Consider the following 14,808-nt stretch of genomic DNA (forward strand, 5'->3'; position numbering starts at 1 on the left):
AAAGTTCTTTGTCCCGTATAGTCATAAAGATATTTCTTGTATCTTTGTTCAATGTCGTTGTTGAGACTCGAAAGGGGAAGACCACAAGTTTACAGAACATCGATGTATTAGGATGAGTATTTACAGGATCATAACATTTATAGTGCCATAACATATCTAGCTGCATTTAAATTGAATTTAATTTGTACGTGCTAATATAGCTAAAACTATTGTAGCAGAACTTCGATACGTATTATATATTACCATACTTGGACGTGACATTATCAAGACTGTGGATGTAAAACAAATATTCGTTGTTTCTTTCTACCATTTCTGTAAGCGAGTTGATTTACTTTGTTAATAGATTGCATTTTCTTTTTTAGTGCGAGGGAAGATGTAACGCAGCTTGAATGATTTTATATGCAGTCTATCGATTCGGATAAACTGCTCTGCCTACTGCATTTCGATAACACAATCGATCTTACAGTCCATTCGATAATTACAAAATCCAACGAAATTTAAGAAGTCAAAGTTTTGTTAATATTATATGTTTATAATTGTATAAACGTTGGCTACAAAATTTGAAACTGAAAGTATAATTGGCTCATGGTTCAGATAATATAAGCGGAGAGAGAAAGAATTATATAAAATTCACAAAAATTATTAGACATGGCATAAAGTTTCGCGCGATGATAAAAAATGTTCACTTATTATACATTATACACATATTGGTTGTTATTTAATCATTGAAGTTTTTTAGTCTTATTGTCGTACATTTTACTGTAGCACAGTTTTGTTTCACAGTATAAATGGGTCAATACATCAACTATGACATATTGACTGCTACGGAATCTTTAGTAGAACAGATATATACCGTTATGGAAAAAAACTATTAGTAAATGGTAAAACGGCCAATAGTTATTTGGCTAATAGTTAGTACTGTTTGTGAATAGTTACTGTTAGTAAATAGCAGGATTGGCAAATAACGCGTTATTTGTAATGCCGTTATCGTTACAAGTTACTCTTTTCGGTAACGGATGGATAATGGCGTTACATTTTCTTCTGAGTAATGTTCTTCTAAGTCACGTAGAAATGGTATAGTAACAATTACATTTTTAGGGTAATGGTAACGATTTCATTAATTATTTTTCATTAATTAAATATATATAAGAATCTATTCATAATTTTTGTATATTTGCAAAAATTATGATGATTATTATTGATGAATAGGTATTGTTGGTAAATAGTTACTATCAATCAATAAAAATTTAATTAGAAAAAACTAATTAGAGTAAACTATATAAAATTTCTTGGTATACATAGATATTGTTGTGTTTATTATTGGGCTAAAATATAAATTATAAAATATAAAAATATTTAAGATATAAAAGCAATATATGTATGAAGAAACGAGCAATAAGTAAAACATCGAAAAATTAAAGAAAAATGAAATTAATATTACATGATATAAAAACAGAATTAATATGCTCTTATCGTAACTCTTAATATATTATTCCCTGATAGCAAGCTGATGTCAAAATGACGTCATTTGACATCAAAATGACGACAAAATGACGTAATTTGCCTGGATTATTGCATTTTTGAAATATTTCTATCTGTTAACACTCTCAAACTATTTTTTAGCATATCGCTTTGTAGATATATTAATTCTTTTAATGTCATTAAATATTTCAATATCGACTTATTGCACGTATTTGTACTTTACTTGCAATATTACTCAAACTTTTGGAGTCACAATAGTAACTATTGGAATCTCAATAATAACTATTGGAACACCATCAATAGTAACTATTAAACCTAAAAAGTTTTTTTCCGTAAACACATAAGAAGACATTGAGATCTACAGCGTTAATGGAAAAATTGGGAAAATTGTGTATTTTTGGAGGAAAATAAAACAATATTAAAATTAATAATGAACCCAAAAAATATAATAATGAATACAATAATAGAATTCTTAAAATTCAATAATAACAAATTAATAAAAGATATTACAATTGCCAAACGAATGATAATTCAATAGTCTTAACATTGCGACATAAAAATTATCATATTAAAAAGTATACACTGTTAAAAAAAAAAGAAATTTGCTTTCGTTACATGTAATACAAATTTCAAACAAATTTCAAGCAAGTATATTAAAAATGTTTAATGTTGTCAATAAAAATGAAGTTATAAGTAATTAAATTTAATGTTTATTTATATTAAATTTCATGCAAATCTATATGAAATATTTAATAAAAAATATACTATATTTAATAAAAAATGTACCAAACTTCGTAAAATTTTATGAAAAGTACATTAAATTTGTACAAGTACACAAATATATTTTTCAGTTGCAAATACATTAAATTTAATTTAGTATCATAAAATTGAATTTGATTTGTGTAACTTAAAAGTACATTAAATTTCATGACATTTTTAACAGTGTACATTACAATGTATAAATATTTTTCTTACGTTTATCAATATTTCATCAAAATATTTATTATCGTAGATTATATTGTATAATGTAAATCGTTTGTTATCCAGTTCAGCTCTATGAAGGAATCCCTATGAACAGATTCCATTATGCAGTAACTTCACGTCTGTAAATATAAATTATTACGTGTTAAGCATTGTAAGGCGCTCCTAATTAATTACACTACTTTATACTGTAATTATGCATAGAAGTTTTTATTATTTTATATAGTTTATAGAACAAAAATTAAATGTATAAATATATATAGTAAATATTTACTTTTGTTATTGCAAAATTTATTAATGCTAGAACAATCAAGAATATTGAAAAGAATTATCTTCCTTCTATTTTATTAATATAAAAAGAAAAAATTTCCCTATATAGATTTAGATAAGAAAGTCTTTCCTTTTTTCCTTAATATATATACAAAAAAATATATAAATATAAATATGATATAAATATAATATAATAGTGTACATTAATATATTCAATTTACAATATAAATATATTTAATATAACTTCAAGAATGTAAGCACTAAACAATAATAATGATAAAGATAAATTAAAAGAACTGATAAAAACAATCTATCTACAATTGTAAGATAAGTATCAGTTAGTAGACATGGTCCAATTATTAAGCAAAATGACAAAAATTAAATATTAATTAATTATTTTGAACATTAATTTTAATGATATATACGACTCTAAATATCTTATTCATCCTTATTAAATTTATAAATAACAAATTTATTTAGAATATGTTACTAGAAGCTTTAAAATTTTTGTTATTGCTCAATAATTTTTTTATATCTACTAACTGTTCACTAATTAGTACATTTACATGTTGAAAAATGTTAAATTAGCTTGATTATTCGCATTGAAGTGTTTGTTTAAGATTATTTGTACGTATCTTATCTTTGAATTTATTACATATCTTATCTTTGAAATCATGGTTATGATAAAAAATTATATAACTACGCATATATTTTTCATAAAATAAAAACAATTGTTAAATATTATAAAATTTTTATAAAGCATCTCACTTTTCCCACAATGTCTCGCACAGGCCAGTTCATTTTGATTAATGTATGATACGCCATCCGTTCCACAAACAGGATTGCAATCGTTTCTATTCATCTATGACAAGAATGATATTGAGAGAGAGAGAGAGAGAGAGAGAGAGAGAGAGAGAGAGAGAGAGAGAGAGAGAGAGAGAGATATTCAATATTCAGATTATTTTTAAAATCTATTTAACAAAATTTTCTCTTGAATTAAAAATTGTTTCGAATAAAGTTACGGCAATTTTAGTAAGAAAAGAATTATAATTACAGGACAGTTTAACATGCATGGGGTATTTCTACTGTCAGGTATAGTACAATCAGCGGATGAAGTATTTTCTTGTTTTCCATTGGATTTTAAAGCCACTGGCTCTACTTGAGCCATCTCCACAGGTGTGTTATCCAAATTCTGTGATATATACACATATATTTATCAAATTACATTTCAAATATTAGATCCTCGACATTTTTTTAGAAAATATAGAAATATTATTTTCAATAAAATTACAGTAAAATACAGATAAATTTACGATATTGATTTCAGAATATTAAACTATAAACAAGTATGAGAGTGCGATTATCTCTTGTTTTAATCTCTCTATTCACAAAGCGTGTAAAATAAAAATATTATCGTTATATACGCAAATATCTAAAATCATTTAAATATTCTTTCTTATAACAGAGCATATTAAAGAATGTTTACTTACTTGTGGAAACGCGGTAATGACAAACGATGATGTAGCAACTGTAAGAATTATTCAATACAATTAAGATATTAATGCTAATTGATATAAAAATAACACTTCGCATCAAATACAAAATATTTAAAATAGTTTTCTTACTCAATAATAAATAAAACAACATTTTGTTAAAATTAGTTTGTTGAAAGATCAACAATATATATATTATGTCCAAGATGTCTAAAATGATATTCTGAATATAAGTTCGATGATGTACTATTTCGAAACATTAGTTGCGCTTGCTTTTATATAGAACCGCCAACCAATGATTCTGTCTACAATGTGGCGTAAGAAGGGATTGGCGAATAACGCGTTACTTGTAACGTCGTTATTATTATAAGTTAATTTTTCGATAACGATTGGATAACAACGTTACGTTTTTAGAGTAATAGTAACGATTTTATTAGTATTATCGTAACTTTATTTCTATTTACATAAAAGTTTTAATTGTAACTAAAACTATATACAGGATGTCTGGAAATAATCGCCAAATATTTCATGGGCAGATAGAGAGGACTAAACTGAGTCGAAAAGTTTCTACCATTTTGCAATTTTCACAATAGTGTATTAATAAAATATTAATTACTAAAAATTGCCAAATATTCTTGAATAATTTTTTACTCAAATAATATTAACTTTACAAAAAAACTGCAAGAGACAAAAATCATTTATTTTCTTCTCATAAAGTTCTGAGAATTTTTTCAGAATTTTTTCAGAATTTTTTAATTATTTTCTCATATTGGTAAAAAGAAAATGCAGTACTAAAAAGTTGATAAAAAATTTTGAAAAAATTAGAACTTTATGAGAAGAAAATAAATGATTTTTGTCTCTTACAGCTTTTCTATAAAATTGATAGTATTTGAGTAAAAAATTATTCAAGACCAATATTTGGCAATTTTTAGTAATTAATAGTTTGTTAACTGTTGCGAAAATTGCAAAATGGTAGAAGACTTTTCGACTCAGTTTAGACCTCTCTACCTGTCCATGAAATATTTGGCGATTATGTCCAGACACCCTGTACATATGTATAGGTATAGGTGCATATGCACATATATATTGTGTGTATGTGTGTGTGTGTGTGTGTGTGGATGTGTGTGTGTAGATTGGTTATTTTAACAACTTTTAAAATTTAATCGTGACACCCCCTAAAGTGGTTCAATATTTCTAAAAAATAACATCGTATTTTTTTCAGATTTTTTGAATAATTTTTTCTCATGCCACTGGAACATGAATAAGCGAAATAACATCTTTTTGGACAAAATTCAACCGATGAATGCTCTAATTCTTAATCAATTTTAACAAGTTTTTTTTTATTTGTTCGAAATTGAATGAACTAAAAGACTATTTTATGTAAATTTTGATTTCGTCCAAAGTAAAAATTGCCGATCCAACGAAGTAAGTAGAAAAAAATCAAAACACAATAACGAATAGTGGAAATCTTTTATTTAAATCATAATCCAAACTTACGTAGAATAGGTTTATAGCTCACTCAATTTCGAACAAATTAAAAAAAAAAACTTTAAAATTATTTAAGAATTAGAACGTCAAACAAATTTTTCCACTCATGAGGAAAAAGCTATATGAGACACTTTGAAATTTAATATTGCTTTAAAATGGTAATTTTTTTAAGTATAGTTTTTTTACAGCTGATAGCTATGAATGTTTCTATAAATAAACTTCATGAAAGTAAAATTTTCAAAGGAAATTGGCATCGTTACAAAGGTTTGTATTGCGATGACATTTGACAACTGTCTGAATAAAAAATATATAAGTAATAATAAATTTATTTATTGCATTGAATATTATAAGATTAAATTTTACAATATGTTTGAATTTTTTATATAATCTCAAAAAGTTTTATAAGTTTGTACAAGTTTGTACAAGTGAAGTTTCTTGTTGAAACAGTTTAAGTAAAGTATTTTATTTACATTTGGATACATTTTTTCGCCGATAACGAATTGATAATGAATTGATTTTTAATTTCGTTGTAAGTTAATCTGTCACAGTAATCAGTTTGATACCTCTTTTCGCGACGTTATTGACAATTCTCAACTTGTTTATTACCCCAAGGAAAATAAAAATCGAAGCGTAAATGCAATAGTTGTAATGGGAGAATAATAGAAGCGTAAACGAAACTTTAACATTTTGATGTTTCAATTTCCACCTCCTAGAAGTTTCATTTGTGCTTCTGTTACTCTTCCATTATATTCGACTTACGCCTGATTTTTATTTTCATTAGGGCAATTGCAAATCGACTTAATAATTTTTCATTCATTATCAGATACATTGATGTTAAGGAATTCATTATCAATATGATATCTAAGTGGAATTCTGATAAAAATTATCAGGTCAGTTTGTAATTAGTAAATAAATTAAGAGTTGTCATTGACGCCGCAGAAAAAAATATTAAATTGATTATTGAAATAAGAAAATAAAAAACAATTTATTATCCAAGTTATCGGCGAATATAAAAAAATATATTCAAATGTAAATAAAAGCACTTTACTTAAACTGCGTCAACAAGAAACTTAACTTGCATAACTTACAGATTTTTTGAAATTATATGAAAAATTCGAAACATTTTATAAAATTTAATCTTATAATCTTATTCGTTCCAATAAATAAATTTATTATTACTTATGTATATATTTATGTATATATATTTTTTATTCAGACAGTTGTCGATTATCATCGTAGCCTTTTAACACTGCTAATTTCCTTTGAAAATTTTATTTTCATGAAGTCTACAGAAACATTGACAACTATCAGCTGTAAACTATATTTAAACAAATTACCATTTAAAAGCGATATTAAATTTCAAGGCTTCGCAATTTCCTTTTACTCATAAGCGAAAAAATTCGACATTCTAATTTTTAACCAATTTTAAAGTTTTTTTTTTAATTTGCTCGAAATTGAGTGAGCTATAAATCCAACGTAAATGTAAACATAATTTGACGTAAATTTTGATTACAGTTCATACAATGCTGTAAACCCAACGTAATTTAACGTAAATTTTGATTACAGTTCATATAAAAAATTGCTGATCCAATATTCATTATCGGATAATTTCAATTTTTCCTGCTCACTTCATTGAATTGGCAATTTTTACTTTGGATCGTAATAAAATTTATGCAAAATGGGCTTTTAAAACATTCAATTTTGAGTAAATTAAAAAAAAAATTTGCGATGACAAATTTTTGATCCGTCGTATTAGATCCGACATTTTGAATTTCGAAAATCTAACTTCAGATTCGGATATTTAATGACCTTACAAACTTTGTCACTAAAATCATCACGCAATTCTTAAAACTTTTTCTTCAAAAACATTTTTGGCACAAAATATTTTCCTTGGTGTCACTATGTAGAAATTAACCCGGTGAAAAAAAAACGTATAGCAATAAAAAAATATATTTTAAAGATATAATTGTTGGCACTTCAAAAAAGATGGCATAAACGAAAGTAAAGAAAAAAATTTACTTGATTGCTAATAAAAAAATCACAAATATGTTAAAAAAACGTTAATCTTAACCTTTAACTTTAACACCTCACTTTTCTCAAAAACTTAACGTAAGAGCAATTTCATTGCAGAATTCGTGTTCAGAGCGCAAAAATACATTAGAAATGATACCTTTATTCAAACAACAGAAATCACATCGGCCAGTAATTGATAACAACAGTAATATTAAAATATAATAAGTAAATATTTAAATAATGGAGTATTAATTCTTAATTTAATGTAATGTAAATGTTATATTTTAATTTAATATATTTATAGTAGAAATATATTTTAATGTATATACAATGCATAAATATAAATATGTATAAATATAAGTAAGTAGTTTTTACATCCAACATTAATACAACTAACACATGAAGTTTGCTAAATAAATCTGTAACCTTTAACACGATTTTATCATTGTATAAACAAAAAAATAATAAAACAAAGAGATAGAATAAAATAACACAATATGTGTCACACAATATTTTATTAACATTTAAAAAATCGCAATTATCTTTACTTCCCAGCAAATCAGAATGGATTAAAATTTTTTTAATACTTTAAATCCATGAAAATGGATTGAATGGATTGAAATGGATTGTATCCGAGCTGATACTAGTTTAATATTCGAAAAAAAAGGATTACAAATTTTATTCCTAAGACATTTATAATAATTATACTCGAAATTAACTACTTCAAATTGATATTAAAAAACGCATCTTAGTGGGATTCGAATCTGGAATCTGGATTATGAATCTTCTACGTCACTTCTTCAATTGGTAAATGTGTTATTCATTCTCTATTTCAATTACAGTTAAACTAATAACGAAATTATATAGATATAATAAAAATATCATCATTCAACAGATATAATAAAGCATAAACAATTTATATTACTATGAGATAACATTGGGTAAGTGTTGAATAATCTAATCTCACTTGACTAATGTCACGCGTCGTGATTAATTTAATATCCGGGCTGTGTTCGACTTAGTTTGCGAGTATTCACATCGATCATTCATTTTACTTTTAATCAAAGATAAATAAATATAGCTCAATTATTTTTACGTTACAATTTTTTTGAACTTAGTTGGATTAAAATGAAAAATTTCCTACTTATAATTTTAAATAATTTAAGTAGCATTTATGTTAATTTAAGATCCATTTTTAAATAAAAATTTTTTTTATTCAATTAGATTGAAAAACTGCATTTCATATTCAGAATATTGAAGCAGAATATTGAGCAGTATTCACGTTGCACAGAAATTGCTGATATTATTTTTGAATTTAATTAAATTAAAAAAACTGTACTTTCTATTCACAATTCTGAATAGTATTCACGATGCACAGAAAATGCTAATATTATTTTTAGATTGAAAGGCATAGAGATATGCTCTATGCAATTCGTATAAATGAATAAAAATACATTCAGGATTGAAAAGGATTTATTTTGACATTCATGAATCCGTAATATTTCTGAATCCATTTTAATCCATTTCAATCCATTCTTGTTTGCTGGTTTATATGTTTCATATTTATTAATCACATGGAAACGATACTATTCGTGTAGTATGGCGAATCTTTGGCAATCAATGATACCTGAGTTGTTGAGACTCGAAAGGGGAATAAGACCACAAGTTTACAGAACATCGACGTATCGGGATGGGTATTTACAAGATCAGTGCCACAACATATGTAAGTGTATAAATGGATCTGCCTTTCTGCAAATTGCAAGATCTAGCTGCATTCAAATTGAATTTAACTTGTATGTGCTAATATAAGTAAAGACTATTGTTCCTATGTAGAACTTCGGTACGTATTATTACCATACTTGAATGTGACATTATCAAGACTGGATGTAAAACAAATATTCATTGTATTTTCTGTGAGCAAGCCGATTCACTTTGTTAATAGAGTGCGATTTTTTTTAGTGCGAAGGGAGATATAACGCAGCTTGGATGATTTTATGCAAAGTCTATCGATCATAGAAATTATTTGGATGAGGCTGCTCTGTCTATTGCATTTCGACAGTACAATCGATCTTAGAATAATCGGCTCATGATTCAAATAATAAGCGGAAAGACGAATTATATAAAATTCACAGAAATTATTATTAGACATAAAGATCCGCGCGATTATCGAAAATATTCACTTATTTTACATTATACACATATTGGTCGCTATTTAGTTATTAAAGTCTTTTAGTCTTGTACATTTTGTACATTTTACTATGGCACAGGCTTGTTTCAGTCAAAATGAATAGCGAGTCAATACGTCAACTAAGACATACTGATTGCTGCGAAACCTTTAGTAAGACGGATGTACATACATAAATCATCAAGGAGACATTGAGATTTACAGCATTAATGGAAAAATTGAGAAAGTTGTGTATTTTTTGGAAGAAAAACATAACAAATTAATAATAAACACAATAAATATAATAATGAACATAATAACAGGACTCCCGAAATTTAATAAATTAATGAAGGATATTACAGTTGCTAAAGGAATAACAATTCAATAGGCCTAACATTGCGACATGAAAATTGCCATAAAATGTAAACATTATAATGTATAAATATTTTTCTTACATTTACCAATATTTTATTAAAATATTTATTATCGTAAATTGTATTGCATAATGTAAATCATTTGTTATCCAGTTCGACTTGTTGAACAGCGTCCATAATAATTTAATTCCACGTCTGTAAATATAAATTATTACGTGTTAAGCATTGTAATGCGTTTGTAATTACACTACTTTATATTATATTATGCAAAGAAGTTTTTATTATTTTACATAATTTATAGGACAAAGATTGTTAAACGTATAAATATATATGCTCGATAAATATCTACTTTTACTATTGCAAAATTTATTAATGCTATAATAAAATAATCGAGAAAAGAATTGTCTTCCTTCTATCTTATTGATATAAAAAGGAAAAACTTCCCTATTTAGATTTAAATAAGAAAGTCTTTCCTTTTTTTCTTAATGTATATACAAAAAAATTTATAAATATAAATATAATATAAATATAATATAATAGTGTACATCAATATATTCAATTATAAATATATTCAATTATACAATATAAATATATTTAATATAATTTCAAGGATGCGAGCACTAAGCAATAATAAATAATAAAAAAAAATTAAAAGAACTGATAAAGCAATCTAAGATAAATATCAGTTAGTGGACATGACCCAATTATTAGACAAAATAACAAAAATTAAACATTAATTAATTATTTTAAATATTAATTTTAATGATATATATACGATTCTCTCTCTTTAAATATATTCATTATTATTAAATTTATAAATAACGAATTTATTTAGAATTATATGTATTATTAGAAGCTTAATATTTAAAATTTTTATTGTTGCGTCTAATAATTGTGTCATGATGTTCACTAACTGTTCACTAACTAGTATATTTACCTTATATATTAAAAAATATTAAATAATTAGCTTGACTGTTTTAACATTAAAGTGAAAATTTGTTTGAAATTATTGTTCTTTGAAATTATTGTCACGTTAATAAAGAAGTTTTAGATTGTAACTACGCATATATCTTTCATGTAGTAAAATAAATACAATCGTTAAATATCAAAATTTTTATGAAGCATCTCACCTCTCCCACAATGTTTCGCGCAGCCTAGTCTTCCTGGATTAATGTAATCAGCCTTGTCCGTACCACAAACAGGATTGTATTCACTCGTCACCTATGATAAGAATATGATATTTTATTATACAGAGAGAGAGAGAGAGAGAGAGAGAGAGAGAGATCAATATTATTTTTCAAAAATAGATGTAAAATTTATTTAACAAAATTCTCTCTTAAATTAAAAATTGTTTTAAATAAAGTTACCTTGATTTTAATGAGAAAAGAATTATAATTACCGGACAGTTTATTACGCATGCGTTATATATATTGTTAAGTATAGAAGAGGTAGTTGTTGTGGATGTTGAAGTAATTCCTTGTGTTTCATTGGAAGCCACTGGACCGTCAAAGATGAAACCATCTACTTGAGCCATCTCCACAGGTGCGTTATTCAAATTCTGTGATATACACATACATTTCAAATTACATTTCAAATATTACAAAAGATACTCGACGCTTTTTTAGAAAATACTGAAATATTATTTTCAACAAAATTATACAAGACAACTTTACGGTATTGGTTTCAAAATATTAAAATAAATATTAAAATATAAACAAATATGAGTGTGATCATCTCTCGTTTTAATTTCTTTAGTCATAGAGCGTAAAATAAAGATATTATCGTAAATAAAAAAAATCCTAATTCTTAAGAATTGATTGACTCACAAACGTAATGATGTGTCTGTGTCATCATTTAATTATTGTGCTAACAATTAGTACAAGACATGATTACATTTCTTGACAGCGTATACAAATATCTAAAATCATTTAAATATTCTTTCTTATAACAGAGCATATTAAAGAATGTTTACTTACTTGTGGAAACGCGGTAATGACAAACGATGATGTAGCAACTGTAAGAATTATTCAATATGATTGAGATATTAGTGCTAATTGATGTATAAGAATAATACTTAGCACTATGTTCAAAATATTTAAAATAGTTTTCTTACTCAATAATAAATAAAACAACATTTTGTTAAAATTAGTTTGATAAGAGATCAGCAATCGACGTTGTATGATGTCGAAGATGTCCAAGATGATATCCTGAATATACGATGATGTACTGTTTGGCAGCATTAGTTGCGTTTGCTTTTATATAGAACCGGTTGCCAACCAACGGTTCTGTCTACAATGCATGCAAATATCAGCGAATAGGAATTTCCCAATATAATGATGTGACCTATTCACTGCATAATAATTTTCAAATTTTTTTCGAAATTCAAAAATAGTGAAAATTAATATCTTTATAATATAAAAGATAAAAGTTTTAAAATTAAAAAAAAAATGTAATGCTGTTATTCAAATTTTTTTTCTAACAAAAAGTTGAAACAATAATGTTAGAATATTGAATAAGAATTCATCAGTACATTTAACAAAAAAAAAACCTTTTAAGAATTTGTTGTAGCTTATTTAGATTGTCTCATTTCAACAAGTGAACATTCATTTGTCAGATTTATTCTTATTGCACACACATACACAAGAATAATAGTAATATTTTATCGACATAATTATTATCTTCGCAATCGTGTTATTAGTAACTACAATAGAATTATAGTTATCTCGCAGTATTTTAAAATCATAAAAAATTAAGAGTTGTAGTTTCTATGCTGATATATGTGTGCGTGCATACTGTAATTAATAATTGATAACCGCAGTAATATTAAAATATAATAAGTAAGTGTTCATATAATGGAGTATTAATTAATTCCCTAATTTAATGTAATGTAAATGTTACATTTAAATTTAAAACAATTATAGTAGAAATATACTTTAATGTATATACAATTAATGTATAAACTTAATATAAATATGTATATAAATATTCATAAGCCGTAACTTTTACATAACAGCAATTACAAATTAAAAAATGTATACATTTAAAATGTAATGGAATACATCAAACGTATTACTAATAGATGAAGTTTGCGACATGTTGATGCTGATGACCAGGAATTAATGGTTTGCGATCGTATATCAGAAATTTCCTCTAATAGACGTCGTATATAAGTCTGTAAAATTCCAAACGTGACAGTTTTATCACTTGTTTGTACGAACAAAAAAAAATAATAATAAGGCAAAAAGATAAAATGTTTTACGTTAAAAATTAACATTTATCTTTACCTATATGTCATGTTTATCGATCATATCAAAGTGATGGCGGACCATATGGTATTCAATTACTGCTCAGCTGGCTATATGGTTCACAAGCCCTGATCACTCTTATCTCAAGTTCTTAAAAAATATTGAGCGCTATTAGATAATTTATTCGTCGAAATAAGAAATTATAAATGATTTAATAATCAAATAGAAGTAATGAACAGAAGCTTTATAAAAATTTATGTTAAGAAAGTTTAAGTAAATTTAATGTAATAACGAAAAAAGAAGTAGAACAGTAATATAAGAATAATGTAGTACTTACGCGGATTGCAATTTTTCGCGCAATTAAATCTTCCTATATTCCAGTAGGTTACGTTATTGGTGCCACATACCGGATTGTATTCAGCAGTCGTGACACATGGACAATTATTATTAATAGTATTAGTATTATTATTATTATTATTTATTGTCCTTTGCGTGGTGCTGCTCGGCGTGTTGCTCGGTGTGCTGCTGTTCGCTTCATCATTATTATCAAATATTATGGAGTCATCAACGTTGCCCGACCAGTCTCTTTGTGGGAATGCCAAGGCGACCAACCAAATCAGGGTCAATACTTGCACAACTATCGAGTAAAACGACGTGTCAGACGTGCATATGCACATTTTAACGCAAATTTGCGAACAAATTCAGAAATCTCAAAGAATATCAAATAAGAGCTTAAGAAATATTTCAGTTTTTTTTCTTTAAATATTTGAAGACTTAACAAAATATCAAAAATACGTTATTCAAATTCAAACGTATCAGCTATCCATGAAAAGAGAATAGATTTTTGTTGTCTTATAGATTTGAAAAAAGTAATCAAGAACTATATTTTTTGTTACACTACTCACGTGCAAAAATATATTTCATGATTGTATCCGTGCGATATCCAAATCTAAATCCAAATTCAAGAACGAGTAGAAATTAAACGAAAGCGTCTTAATAATACTCGAAAGAATAACCAAATGACTGTCTTTAGTAAGCTGCTTTTCGATTTATATTAGTTGTCTCTTATCTGATGTTTCCGACTTGTTTCCTTATACAGGAAAAAACCAGTAAGAGACTCAGTAAGAGACAAGCGGTTGGGGATATCCACGTATTTGTTGCGTACATATTTGTTGCATTAACAGTGATTTTACGCATATAATGACCAAGTCGTTTATGGAGCGCCCCGTTTTTATCTCGTACAAATTATAAAAATCAACTAGAATTTTTGTTTATTTCAGATCCTCAGTCAACACTAT

At 26.1% G+C, this 14,808-nt stretch overlaps 3 protein-coding genes across 3 annotated transcripts; all 3 read right to left on the bottom strand.

The window, feature by feature from the left end:
- Positions 1 to 1,906: 1,906 nt before the first annotated feature.
- Positions 1,907 to 4,495, bottom strand: LOC105153408 (uncharacterized). Its single transcript, XM_011068220.2, has 5 exons — positions 4,359 to 4,495; positions 4,224 to 4,261; positions 3,788 to 3,925; positions 3,502 to 3,595; positions 1,907 to 2,585 (listed from the first exon to the last, which is right to left on the bottom strand). Exons 1-5 carry the CDS (start codon positions 4,378 to 4,380, stop codon positions 2,551 to 2,553), a joined length of 327 nt encoding a protein of 108 aa, XP_011066522.1. The 5' UTR covers positions 4,381 to 4,495; the 3' UTR covers positions 1,907 to 2,550.
- Positions 4,496 to 10,118: 5,623 nt separating this feature from the next.
- Positions 10,119 to 12,663, bottom strand: LOC105153407 (uncharacterized). Its single transcript, XM_011068219.2, has 5 exons — positions 12,379 to 12,663; positions 12,242 to 12,279; positions 11,665 to 11,823; positions 11,396 to 11,486; positions 10,119 to 10,460 (listed from the first exon to the last, which is right to left on the bottom strand). The coding sequence occupies exons 1-5, from the start codon at positions 12,503 to 12,505 to the stop codon at positions 10,411 to 10,413; spliced, it is 465 nt and encodes a 154-aa protein (XP_011066521.2). The 5' UTR covers positions 12,506 to 12,663; the 3' UTR covers positions 10,119 to 10,410.
- Positions 12,664 to 12,867: 204 nt separating this feature from the next.
- LOC105153406 (uncharacterized) lies at positions 12,868 to 14,573 on the bottom strand. The gene is made up of 4 exons (XM_011068218.2): positions 14,416 to 14,573; positions 13,848 to 14,147; positions 13,550 to 13,660; positions 12,868 to 13,437 (listed from the first exon to the last, which is right to left on the bottom strand). Exons 1-3 carry the CDS (start codon positions 14,432 to 14,434, stop codon positions 13,602 to 13,604), a joined length of 378 nt encoding a protein of 125 aa, XP_011066520.1. The 5' UTR covers positions 14,435 to 14,573; the 3' UTR covers positions 12,868 to 13,437; positions 13,550 to 13,601.
- Between the last annotated feature and the right edge of the window lie 235 nt (positions 14,574 to 14,808).

The sequence above is a fragment of the Acromyrmex echinatior genome, chromosome 9, assembly GCF_024713525.1.
Source record: "Acromyrmex echinatior isolate Ae372 chromosome 9, ASM2471352v2, whole genome shotgun sequence".
Classification (NCBI taxonomy): domain Eukaryota; kingdom Metazoa; phylum Arthropoda; class Insecta; order Hymenoptera; family Formicidae; genus Acromyrmex; species Acromyrmex echinatior.

What these genes read in the sequence shown, in the direction of transcription:
- LOC105153407 (XM_011068219.2), bottom strand. Translation starts at nt 12,505, where the DNA reads ATGCTGCCAAACAGTACATCATCGTATATTCAGGATATCATCTTGGAC. An exon ending in GTTGTTTTATTTATTATTGA is followed by an intron (nt 12,280 to 12,378) that starts GTAAGAAAACTA and finishes TAATTCTTACAG; the next exon opens with TTGCTACATCATCGTTTGTC. An exon ending in CATGCGTAATAAACTGTCCG is followed by an intron (nt 11,487 to 11,664) that starts GTAATTATAATT and finishes TTCTTATCATAG; the next exon opens with GTGACGAGTGAATACAATCC.
- LOC105153406 (XM_011068218.2), bottom strand. An exon ending in CGCGAAAAATTGCAATCCGC is followed by an intron (nt 13,661 to 13,847) that starts GTAAGTACTACA and finishes ATATTTTTTAAG; the next exon opens with AACTTGAGATAAGAGTGATC.
- LOC105153408 (XM_011068220.2), bottom strand. Translation starts at nt 4,380, where the DNA reads ATGTTGTTTTATTTATTATTGA. An exon ending in TCATTACCGCGTTTCCACAA is followed by an intron (nt 3,926 to 4,223) that starts GTAAGTAAACAT and finishes TATATATCACAG; the next exon opens with AATTTGGATAACACACCTGT. An exon ending in TGCGAGACATTGTGGGAAAA is followed by an intron (nt 2,586 to 3,501) that starts GTGAGATGCTTT and finishes TTATATTTACAG; the next exon opens with ACGTGAAGTTACTGCATAAT.